The following is a 13,419-nucleotide window of genomic DNA, read 5'->3' on the forward strand; positions in this document are numbered from 1 at the left end:
TGCCTCCGATTCTACTGTAGTTTTGAGTCTTATGGAAACTAAAACTGGATAAATAAAACTTCAATATAACTCCATCTCCAAAGTCCAAAAAACTTGATTGAGCCTCAAATTATAAGCTCTTTATCTAAACATTCAGTGTTAAAAATACGTTTTGCAGGTTTATTATTACCAATCTTTTGATACAGACAAAAGTTGAAATTACAGAATCTGAAAAATCAAGCAAAACAAGGTCTTAACTAAAATCCATCTTTTTTACTGTGATTCAAAAAACAAAAGTAAGGATTTATATTGAGGAAGATCAGTGTACTACAGGAACATGAAAAGGTATCTCAAGGCACACAGGAAAAATAGGTATTCTGAAGCCAAGAACATTCTATTCACTTGAAGTAAGCCCTTCAAAACTCTGGTATGAAATCTCTGTCCATATTATGTGCTATACTGTACAAAGTATGCTGATAACAACCCGATAAAAAGGAAAACATTTTAAACTAAATGAACCATATAACCTGATAATATGTTATCGTATAGTCTTCCAGTTAGAAAAACAAATCTCAGAAGTAATCCATTTGCTTCTACACAATGTATTTTAGACAATCTTCAACTAAAAGTAAAACCATACTTTCTCAACATAAAAAGCTTTCAGCTAAAAAATCGTGAGGGGTACTTAAAATCTAAAAGGAACATATAACACGACTTTGTGGGTGCTTAAGAAACAGCAATATGCCTCTCTGTAAAACAGTCTAAATCGGCTAGAAAAGTAGCACTGCATTTGTAGCCAACAGTGATCATAATTAAGCTAAAGAAAGACATGTTTTTCTTGTCATCTTTATTCAAGTATTTCACAGCAGTTATATTACAAATTACAGTAAATGTTCAAATTCCAGAATTCAAAAATTAAATAATTTACTTCAACTAACGTAAAATGAAGTCAAATGCAAAACATCAATTTAACACAATTCTAAATTAAAACTACAAACCCAAAATAGACCATAGTTGATGAAGTCTACTTAAACTACAAAGTAGACATACATGACTGAAACCAAATGGGACTCCCAAAGTCTAAGTAACCAGATGTACAGAATACAAAAGATGCAGGTACAAGCCCAAATTCAAGCTTACAATGTGATTACAAATAATAATTATAATAACAATGGCATTCAGCTACGGGACCTGACACTGAAGATACCTACTGAATAGCACCATAGCTGAACCAACTTAATCAAAAATGGGAAGAAATTACCCACTCCCTAAAAATAAAATCCAGTAAACCTACAAATACATTGGCTTATGAGAAAAATCAAGTCATGAAACAACATTAAAAAAAAAAAATCACAGGTGAGATTCAAGCTCGAAAACACAATTAACTCCACAGCCATCAGTTTCAACCCTAGTGCGGTTCCATCATCTTCAAAAAGCTCCCAGGGTCCCCACAGCTGAGCATGAACTATTGCTGAGCTATGCTGTGATACATATTTTACTCATCTGAGAGCAAGGTTTTACATAGGAGCTTATCATTTATAATGCTCACAATAGGAAATAAGAACAGAGGTCAATTTGTACATATTTTTGCCAATGCTATACAGCAAAAATGAAGAACTTACAGAAAGGTAAACAAAATTGAGTCCACTTAATTTCACAAGCTGCTTTAAACTATAGAACCACCAGGTATCTGTAAAATAAGCAAAACTGATAAGTGTGTTTTTTTAATTGAGGGAAAGAGGGCCAGAGGAGTTGGTACAATTTCAGCTCATTGTTCTCCCCTTGGCATTAGACTGACTTTTTCTTTAAGAACTAAACTGTTCAAAGTGGCAGTTCCTATACTGAGGTTGCCTCCGATTTCTCCAACTACATTACAGTTAAAAAAACAAACAAAAGCAACTTGATCTTTTGGAAGCATTTTAATGCTGAAAATAAATACATTTCCCTTGTCAAACTCACTGATGGCTAAAATCTTAATTAATTGTACAAATTTAGTAACCTAATAAGAAACGTGTGCGTTTTTTTTCCTTTCACAAGTGCTGCTGTTACTTGAAAAGAATGCTTCTCAATTAGAATAACTGGAATAAATATTTAAAAAAAAATAGTGCAGCAAGAACCTGAGACTTGCAAAAAACCCTTTTACCAGAAACTTGCTACAAAAAATCTGCTACATCTTATTTCATCAAATCTTTAAATTCTGTAACAATTTCCATCAAAATACAAAATGCTAATGTATTAGACAATAAAATAGTCTGAATCGGTATGATGGTAATAAATACTAAAGAAAGCATGAAAATCCTCCCAATAATCAAATTAGAGGTTTCAAATAACCTCCCCTTTAAAATTGTTCATCGTTAATCGCACTTGCCCACCTTAAAAATACAGTGTGTCTACATGGGTAGCATCTTGACTTACATGACTAACTGGATATTACGGAAACTTCACAGACTAGGTACAAAGAAAACACGCGGCATTAAAAAAAAAATTAAGCTAGAATTAGAAGGCATTAGATGTAAATGTAAATGCAAAGAAGCACTTTGGATTACTGCAGTAGGCTACGGCCAAAGTATGCTTTCTGCACACTACAAAGAGCCAGAGACAAGGAGACAAGTACCTTAGCTTCAGGATGTAAACGGTGGCAAAGTGATTACAGGACTCTGTAAACACTGTTGGTAACTAAAATACAAAAAGCTGAGGTAGCTCAGAATCTCTGCAGTAGTCCAAGACCATTTGCCCTAATTAAAACCCAAACTACATGTGTTGCATATATTGGAAAGACACACCTGCAGCTAACGGCTACAATGAATGAAGCTATCAAGTCAACTTGTCGGCAAAATTTTCTATCTTTTTGTTTAAAAATCATCTGATAAAAAAAGTCACTGCACCCTTTGCCTCTTTGCAACTGCCTAGACTTTGTCTCCAAATCTGTAGAAAGTTTTTTGTAAAACTAGTAACCCATAATTACTTTCGGATACGTACAATTCACAGAAATCACCCAACAAGATTCAAAATGGTTTCCAATCAAAATGAAGAGTTGTGAAGGTAAGCTTAGGAGATGGGATTTAAACATTAATACTGTTATTCAAGGACCATACCAGAGCTCACTTGCAATTAAGCATACAGAAAATGAATTTTATGGAGCTTCTGACAAATTCCTCTCTTTTCTGTCCATTTGGCAAGTCCTGGCTTTAAAACAAAAATAACAATTTACTACATATGAAAACCATTTTTCTCTGGGAACTCAAACATGAGTAACTATTAAATTGCCACTGACAGAAGAAAGAATGGCCACTATCTATTTATTTTCTACTCATCATTGTCAGCAATACCAAAATGTGTGGAGTTTTGTTTTTTGTTTTTTGTGTGTGGACTGTGTATTATTCATTGTTGTTATTACATGTTTCTTAAACCAAAACAGATCTTACAAGAAAACTTACCATTTTAGTATATTATGTGGCTTACTGGGTGTCTTGATTGAGCTTTGAGAATAAGACAGGCATTTCATACCCAAACACTGGTTGTCTCTTAATGACATACAGTATCAAAACTTATTTTCAAGGTTGTGACCAAAGAAAGATTTCTAATTTATTTGCTTCAAAGAGCCCATCCTTTTAGCCTTATCTTCCTCAAATGAATAAAAAGGCACGTTAAAGGCAGTTCTAAAGAGCCTAACCTAATTTCATCCAGTTTCTTCAGCTTCCCACCAGAATAGACCATAGCCAACTCTAAAACAGGTTTCAGTCCATTACCCAGATGGGGGAAAAATATGATTAAAGGGATAAAATGGAGGGGAGAAAAAAAAAAGTTGCCCACTGTTTAAACAATTCAACACAGTTAGAACTGCCCCATCCAGTTTCCTCCTGTTTGCTGGTCTGCTCCCTAAGAGAGGAGTCTCCAAAAGAGAGTGCACAAAAAGAGGAGCAGAAGCGAGAGCAGTTTCTGTAGCACCAAAATCTCCAAGCTGTGGGGTTGTATTTTTTATTTGTGGAAAATACAACATGTTTCTGAAGTTCTGTTTGGTTCTTGTAGGCTGGTTGGTTTCAGGTACCTGAGACAATAGCACCAAATTCAACAGAGAAAAAGAATGAGTGAGAGAGCACTTTACACCAAGGCTCTGCACGTAATTGGTGCAATTTGAAATTGAATGGCTCAGAAGACTGCTCTGTCAGGAGCAGATTGGAGAGGATAAACCACTCATCTTGAAAAGTTCATAGGAATGTCTCAAACATATGAACTGTTCTTTCCATCTCCTATAAAAGGAAAAAAAATGCATGTTATCTATTAAGGGAAAGACAAAAGTGTTCCTCATTATGGAAGAATTCACTTTAAATTTTTAGGGAATGAATTTGAGATACAGGTTAAACTTTGAATATTTCCCTGATTACAATACCATAGCTAATTAAGACTATCTCCCCTAGACACTTCCAAGTACCTCCTATTTTATATTTAGGCCAATAAGGATGATGATGATGATCATACTCAACAAATAACTTATTATGCCAGTAGTATCAGTATGAGGTAGGATATGATAATATGAATATAAGGATGATGATAGCAACACTCAATGAGTAACTTATTACGCCAGATACTTACTAAGAAATTTCTATATATAAAATACATAAATATAAGTAAATATTTGTATTTATATGTATGCATATATATATATATATATATATAATTTATATATATAGTTTTAACTCCCATAACATTGAAGGTTGAACATAGGTATTACTATGAGGCCCATTTTACAGACAAAGAAACAGAGGCACAGAGGGGATAAATAATTTGACAGCTAACAGGTGGCAGTCAGGATCTGAATACAGGCAGCCTCACTCCAGAGACTGAGCCCTTCCTTCCTCATTATATTTCACTAACTCCCAAAGCAAAATGAACGCATTCAGTATAGCGAAACTTATGGCAAAAAGCAGAATGCATTGTGTTCCCACTTCCATTCACTCCAACCAGAGCTGAAAAGACAGGGTTTAAAAAAAAGCCAGAATGAGTGGCTTCCATCACCACCACCATGAAAGCCACTCACTACTGATTCTGTTATCAATCCCTTCCCTCCCTAAACTAGGCCTCTAGATTATTAGGGTTCCACACTGAGATGTTTCACTGGTGACGAGTATTTAATGCATTCAAGCTAATAAAACTGCAACCATATGAACAAAGAAGTTCTAGAATTTTAAAAAATTGTGAAGAACTCTACCCCGCACATTTTACTCAGGTGGGCAAATGTCAAATACATCTAAGACACTTGCACTTTTTCCTTCCCTTTAAACAGCTCCAAAGAAATTCTATTCTACATCTCTAAAGATCTAATAGGCTGTATTAACAGATCATCATCTGATCAACAAGTTCTTCCATGTGGTCAACAAAAATCACTCCTGCTAAATGTTTTATCATATACTGCCAAATAAGAAAAGAAAATTACACATGAGAAATAACTATATCCTTTACATATACATCTTTAATATACTAAAAATATTCTTTGAGAGCAGAGACTTTGTCTTACTCATTTTTTGCATTCGAAACACCCAGCACAGCATCTGGCACTGCAGGTACTCGATAAACATTTAATAGATAGACCCCCCCAGATAAACAAACAAACAGGAAAATCAACAAGAGAGCTGAATTAAGTCATTTAGCCATTTTGTGGGTAGACGAGTGATTACATTTGCTCAGATGACCTGAAAAGGCAGAAGTGTGGTTTAATGATGGAACTTATATAAACAAAGATATAAGCTGATACTTATATGGGAAGAAGTTCCCTTGGTTCAGAGTTGTCTAGAAAGGGAATGTCTCATCTCTAAAAGTATCTAAGCAAAAGGACAGTCACTTCTTCATATGGCTAATTTACAGGAGTAGATTTAACTAAAATAAGATGACTTCTGAGTTAATGGCAAATAGGTCTCACTGCCCATGCCAATGCCTTTACATCGGCAGTGGCTACCTAGAAAGCAGTGATAAGGAGTGTGTGGCCATGACCACATCCAACAAGCCCAAGTGATAGGCTCAGTTGGCATGTCAGTTATAAGCAAGTAGGGAAAGAACTGTGACATACTACTTCTCCATATTTACCAACCCAGAACCATGGATTTCTGTGTTTTGACAAAAAAAAAGGAACCCCAGATTACTTCTTTCCAGAGACAAAATGGTACAGAAAGGCTTTATTCTTCAAACTGTAACTCTTAAAGATTCTTGTCTTAAATCTTCAAAACATTCTTCAGTTACTTGGTGAAAGACATAGATGTAGGCAAAATAACTTTTTTTTCTCTTTTCTTTGGAACAAGTAAAAGCAAATATTTGTTTATTCTACAGATAAACTGAACACTTACCTCTACAAGTTGTGATTTGTCATAATCTTTACGATGACGGTAGATGCACTGACTAAGAAGAGAATATAGTCTCTCAAGCTGATCAACTGCCAGATTGTTGCTTTTATCCACCAACAAATCAAGCAATTTCTAAGAAAAAATAGAAGAGAATAAAATGTAATTTGATTTCACTGGTGAAACTGAAATTGTATATTCAAATGGCCAGTCAATAAACACCATAAAGCTAGGATGTAACAGTGAACATGAAATTAAAAGATTCGAGGGCTTAAAATTATTCCCTTAGAATATCTTGGACTATTCCTGTATCTTTCAACTCCTTAAAATACACGTAACTCTTTTTTACTAGAAGCTCTGAGGCATTTATATTTCAGGGTTAAAGCAGGAAAACTAGTTTTATTCAATTGCCTACAAATACATTCAAATCTCCGTCCATTCATTTAAAACTGACTGGGAATAGCTAAGCTTACCTTCAATCTCTCACGATCAACTATAAGAGGAGGCACAGGCTCAGATGGCTCTTCTGGAACCAGTTCCAGACTTGTCGTTTTTGCCTGCTCTAAAATTAATTTACGGTATTTCTTTACTTTAGAAGCACCTACAATTGAGACAAAAAATACACTGCAGCAAGTAAAAGTTAAGAAAAATCAGTCTTAAGCAGCTATAAATTCTTTTACCTACCACAAATCCCTTTTGGAATGAGGAAGGGTGTATTCTTAAGTGATGTTTTTTAAAGCAACCCAATGTGGTAGATATTTTTTTTTTATTGGTAAGACTAAGTAACCCAAATTAAAGAAAACTAAGCTACAACTTAAAAAGTCAAGTCATACTAGAATACCACTTAATAAGCATATCCATTAAAAGGAAGATAAAAGCAATCTTCAACTCTAAGCACCGACTTACAAACAGCCTTCACTCTACGACAGCTATCATTTTACAATTGGGAGCTTTCAGAACCAGAAGAAGGGAAGCAACCTAGAAAAGCAGATACTAACAAAAGTGGGGCCCACCTGTCTACATATTTGCCTCCCAACCTAAAACATTGCCTGAAATTTCTTATATGTTACACTGCCTAAAATTCTATTAGAAATTGATCCAAAGTTTACCATTTTTTTCTTAAAAATATAAACCCATTAAAAGTGTAAAGGGGCTAGTGTTCTTTCCTACCTTAGCGTAAATCAGTATAATCTAATTATTTTCCTTCTAACATTTTGCTGAGATCAGCCGCACTAAACAAACAGAAATTTTAAGGTGGCTAAGCATAATTTCATGGACCAAGGCATTCTGAGGGGTAGAAAGGGTCGGTAGACCATGGAGCCCTGTGCTCCCCTAAGTAGGACTACTCTTAAGAAGAGGGTGAGTGAGGGAAAGGAACACAAAGACAAAGTTGGACTGTTTCAGAATTTCATACAGGATGTGGCCCATGTCAGGGACACTAAGGAGAACGTATTAATTAAGTGTCCCAATGCAGGGACCTGCCTCCATCCTACATTAGTCCTCTTATTTCTTACTCCCAAGTCTTTAAACTCCTCCTCCTTCTCAATGCCTGCTTTATAAAACAAACAGCAAAAGAACCAAAGTATTACCTTCAAAAACATGTATCATGATATATCAGAGAAATTTTATATTTCAGGCTGCCTTTAATGTGAAAGGCTTCATAGTTCAATTACCATATGCTAGGAGTTTTGTTAAAATCATATTGATCCTCATTACTACATCCATGGACCTCTAGAGGCCTGAAAACTCAGATCAGGATACTGTCCTGATAATTCCAAATGAAAGTTTCAGGTCAAACTTTCACACAATTATCTTTATAGTTTTTAGATCACCAACTGAACACAATGTTAATTTAAGCCTTTTTCAGCACGCTTATGGAAATCTCATAGAAATCAGCATTAAAAGAGACTCCTCTATCCTCACCCATTTGGTCTCATACCAGATTCCTTCTCTACTTTTCCCATGCTGTTATATTCATTACTTAACCCTAGCTTTAACATATTTTTAAAGTTCTGTCTATCTGATAGCCCAGAATGAATACCACTCTGAAAACTATTTTAGTATTAAATATTGAAGAATAAGATAAATGTTTAACAGGTGGCATTTAAGAACAGTAAATTTCTCTTTATCCATTAAAGGAATTCTTAGACTTTGAATATTTTCCTGCTTCCTAACTCTGCGAAAGGACTTAAAATACTGGCAGAAAAAAAAAAAAAAAAAAAAAAAAAAAAAACCTTTCCCACATAGCCCAAATCCCAGGCTGTAGCTGTGCACTTCACTCCACACAATTTAGAGAAAATAATACAATTTCAAGATAGCCTCCTATAATAGTACCTATTCAGGAAGGAAATGTATATTGAGCAGGTTAGATAGCAACTCACCCCAGACCCTGCTATGGGCTAAAGAATAATGATAAACAAAGACAGGCTAGAAAACCTTAACTCCCTCTTTCTGCTGCTTCTTAAATGAATCATGTAGCCATAAGAAGTCAGAAGCTGGGAGAGCACTCTGATTCCCTGAGAACAAGGTAAACTTGACAATGGTGCTCTGCTTCTTTCCTCCACTACTGGACTTAAAAAGCAATGAAGGCTTTTAGACTGAACAGCCCTTGGATTCAACTAACAATGACTGCCTGGAATGAATATACCTTAGTATGTGCCAGTTACCACGAGAGGCAATTAAAATACACGTTTAATCCCTGCAACAACACAGGAATAAATGAAGTTGAATAAATAGGCTTGGAGAGTGTAAATAATGAGCTCAAAGTCACATGATTATAATGAACAAGAGTGGTAATTTAATCTAGGTCTATATTACTCCTCCGAATATATCATACTGCTATTATGACCAAGTCTTCTCTGCCCACACCCAGCCCATGCCAATAATTCTTCTTGGAATTCCATCTTCTTAACACCTGTGGATTTACATAGCTTTCAGTCATAAATCCCTGAGGCTAGGGGTGATAATCAGGCAGGAGGCAGAAGAGTAAGTGGCCAGTAAAGCAATGCATTCGAAACGATACACCCTCTGAAACTTACAGTGAAATTTGGTGCATGCCTGTGTGTGTGTGTGTGTGTGCGCGCGCGCGTGTGCGTGCGCTTTTCTAGAGAACAGGATGAAAACTTTAACAGATTCTCAGAGGGGTGTAATTATTCATCAACTATTACTACTGGGAACTAGATAAAATACGCAATGAATTAACTCTGGAGTTTAAACCTTCAGAAGATTTTTCAAATATTAGCTCTACCTTCTTTATCCAGTTCTGCATCTTTAACCTCCACATCAGGGCCAGGTTCTAACTTCTCATTATTGCTACATTCCAGTGCCTCTAGTTTCTCAGGATCATCTCCATGATTTTCAATCGAAGTTTCTGGTTTTTCTTTTGACTGGTCCTCCAGAAGAATCTTTTGTTCAGAACTACATTTATCTCCACTATCACAAAAAGAAACTACTTCAAGCTTGCCATTCTGACATTCCAGAACTGGTATTCCTTCAAAACTGTCAGTGGAAGCCTCACCATTTAGACAATTTCCTTTAAGGAAAGTCTCTTTCCTGGAGGTCTGCTCCGGGTTTAAGGAACTGCTGCTGTTGACGAGTAGAGATTCATTTGAACTTTCCTCCTCAGTAGAGGCAAAGTTCTCTTTTGTGCCTGCTCCATTGTTAAGCCTCTGCCCCTGGTCCATGTCCATGATGTCACAGGATGATTCGTCATTGGTCATAGATAAGTCTCCAGTCTCTTCTCCATTTTCCTCATGGCAGTCAGTGCTTACCTCAAACTCTCCATTCTCTAATAATTTCCTGTCCTCCGTATGGTTCTCATAGTCTGCAAATTTGGTGTCTTCTTCATCTTTTTTTAAATTATTAACTTTCCTTTTCTTAATAATTCCTTTACCCCACTGTGATCGCCGCCTTGATTTTCTCCGAACCCGAACTGTTTTACAAGGAAGGAAAAAAGATATGTAGAACTTGGAATGCAATACCAATTTTACATACGTTTATTAAACAGGACCCAAAAGAAAGTAAACCCATGCTGATGTAACTTACAAACAAAAACTACTTAGCTCTTAACATTCATGCTGACTAATCCTTGCAATCTACAAATGGAATGGATATGAAGTCAGGGATGAACTCTGCAGAATAAAACATTTTTGAATGTATATCCTATTATGAGTTTATTCAGCACTAATCTATTCTACTATCCTAGATCCTACTTTACAATTGTTCCTAATTTTCAACATCCAGAAGCCACACATGTAATATACACATTTAAAGAATGACCACATTACCAGGCTGCCAGAAAGTTTGGGGTCAAAGCCCTGGATTTCCACCAGGAAGGTGGATGTGTTTGCTAGCAAAAGGTAGCTCCTACATCATGAAAGAAAATAAAGACATGATTCAATACAGCATAAGAGAACAGTTAAAGGTATCCTCACAAAGAAACCTCTCCTTTCAGGAAAAGGAATCACTCAAAGTTAAGTATGACCATGGACAGATGCCTTATGAAGGTTATTTGGACAATTTGGTGAACCAACTGTTAATCTCTTCTAGCACAAACAGTTCACCCAGCGGCATCAATTTCTCGCAAAGTTATTTGAGAATATGTAGGAAAACTAAGCCCTCTGCTATCAAGGCAACAAGAACAACATAAACAAAACATTGAAAATAAATACTTGGTCACTTATGTGAAAAGGGAGGCCTACAAAAGTTGTAAGGACTATACTCTTAGATGCTCGAAACTATCCTGAGCTTTATGAGTAGGCAGCTGGGGCCTCCAGGTGTTAATGGACCCTGGAATTTTTAATTTCTCACATATGTATCAAATTGAGGTAGATGGTTAAGTAAGTCTAGCTCATTGTCCCTTAAATAAACAAAAAGTTAACTTTTATAATTTGGGACACTTGCATAATACAGTTAAGTGTTCTTCAGAACACTTAAATATAAAAATTATTAAAGCAAACCACTTAAGCTAGAGCTGAATCACTTCTAGTATCGCACCCCAAATTCTAAATACTAGTTTGTTGAAAGTATCAGAGAACAAAAATATTCATTTTTTCTGTGGTTATGAACGTAATAATTTTAACTTAAAAAAAAGACTATATATGTTTAATACATCAAAGCTGAAAAGCTTCCTGGGCAAAGATATTTTTTAAAGAAAATATAAATATGAAATCATTAACTGTAGGCTGTTTAATCTGTAATTTAAAAATTGCTTTATAGAGACAGAAAGGAATATAGTCTTTTAATGACAACCCTTGTTTCTTATATTCACACTGCTTAATATGAATTTAGAATCTATCAACAGTATATAGCGTATTTACATACTTCTTTTATCCTTTCATCTTTAATCCCTGCTGCATCTCTGTAAATTCACAAGAAATGGATAAATTTATTTATAAATATTACTGTTTTCTTACCTAAGAATATATCTTCTAAAGGTTTCTCTTATTTAGTCATTTGGCTCAACATGTATTTTTCCTTCAAAACTGTAATCCTGTTAGCACTAACTCTTCATTCTTTTCCCCTATTTATTTCTATTTATATAATTTAAAGTTACAGGGTAATTATCACAGAGAAGAAAATTTCTGTATTAATCTACTGTTAAAATCCGGTACACAGGCTCAGGTGATAGGCATTTGTAAACACCCCATTAGCTAGAAGAAAAACTAATCTAGTTCATATAAAAAATAAAAAGCATTCAGCTTGCTCTGACTCTGAAAGTTAGAGTATTACGTTTTTACCACCTGATAGGCCATTCCTGACACTGTAACCTCTCTTATTCTCCAACCATGTAACTGAAAGTACAATAGGTCCCCTTTTTCTTTCCTAAGCCATGAAACTAGAGCAAAATGAAGCTGAACTCTGCTCAATCAAGAGTCACCTCAACTACCTGACATGCAGTACATAAGCAAAGGCTGGGAGCCCCACTGAAGCAAGTTACTCCAGGATGCTTTCATTCTGGCTAATATGTAAGAGAAAATGTTCTTAATCTTTGGGAAGTAGGACTAGAGGTATTTTTCTTTTCCTTACATAATTATTTCTAATGGTTGGTATAATTTTGGCAAAATAAGAAAAACAGATCACATTAGCTCCACAAGAAGATTTTTGTTTTAGTCACTGATGTATCTTCACAGTACCTGGCATGTGGCAAGAGTATATATATTTGTGGACCTAATGCTTAATATATCATTTCCAGCTAGGCACGGTGGCTCACGCCTGTACTCCCAGAGCTTTGGGAGGCCGAGGCAGGCGGATCACTTGAAGTCAGGAGTTTGAGACCTGCCTGATCAACATGGTGAAACCCCATCTCTACTAAAAATACAAAAAATAAGCCAGGCGTGGTGATGGGTGCCTGTAGTCCCAGTCGCTTGGGAAGCTGAGGTGGGAGAATTGCTTGAACCCAAGGAGGCGGAGGTTGCAGTGAGGTAAGACTGTGCCACTGCACTCCAGCCAGGGCAACAGAGAGAGACTCTGTCTCAAGAAAAAATAAATAATTATATATATACACACATAAACACACACACACACACACATCCACACCCACTTCCTTCATCAGGGTGCTCTGGGTGAAAAGTCCATTTAGAGACACGATCTTTAGAGTCAATTTTTTATAGCATCACTGAGTTTGTTTCCAAAACCAAGGCCTTAGGAAAGCAACTATGCCTTAGGGACATTCAGATTTATTATTTAAGTTAATGTAAAACAGAAAAATGATGGGTCACATATGCCATCTACTGGTAAGAGAAAACAAAACTCATATTTGTAGATTCAAACAGTTTTTAAAATATTTAAAGGCACTTAAAACTTCTTAAAGTGAATATTCAATGCATTTTCATTCATCAATATTTGTAGCAGATGCATAGAATGGAAAGAATTTCAAAGTTTAAAGAGAGTACTATGCTACACAATCCAAGTCATGATCTGAAATACAACTAGGCCAAATAGGCTTAATCAGTTTCATGGCATCGTTAAGTCCTTTCTCAAACTTTCTCACATACAAATGCCACTTACCAAAAGGGGACAAGCTTTAAAAAGACGGGTATAGTTTATTCATTCAAATTCAATGCCACATATTATAGCTAGCTTTACTGACATAGTACGGGTTGCGTAT

The 13,419-nt window shown here is 35.7% G+C and overlaps 1 protein-coding gene across 4 annotated transcripts in view; it reads right to left on the bottom strand.

Moving 5' to 3' along the window:
* Positions 1 to 232: 232 nt before the first annotated feature.
* Positions 233 to 13,419, bottom strand: part of ATAD2B (ATPase family AAA domain containing 2B) — a 171,118-nt gene continuing 157,931 nt past the window's right edge. For all 4 annotated transcript variants that reach the window (XM_007971346.3, XM_007971345.3, XM_007971350.3 and 1 more), the window contains 4 exons: positions 9,559 to 10,242; positions 6,785 to 6,912; positions 6,318 to 6,446; positions 233 to 4,229 (listed from right to left, as the gene is read on the bottom strand). In XM_007971346.3, the coding sequence (XP_007969537.1) occupies positions 4,188 to 4,229; positions 6,318 to 6,446; positions 6,785 to 6,912; positions 9,559 to 10,242 (983 nt within the window). In that variant the 3' untranslated portion in view covers positions 233 to 4,187. The remainder of the gene's footprint in view (positions 4,230 to 6,317; positions 6,447 to 6,784; positions 6,913 to 9,558; positions 10,243 to 13,419) is intronic.

This window comes from Chlorocebus sabaeus, chromosome 14, assembly GCF_047675955.1.
Source record: "Chlorocebus sabaeus isolate Y175 chromosome 14, mChlSab1.0.hap1, whole genome shotgun sequence".
Classification (NCBI taxonomy): Eukaryota; Metazoa; Chordata; class Mammalia; order Primates; family Cercopithecidae; genus Chlorocebus; species Chlorocebus sabaeus.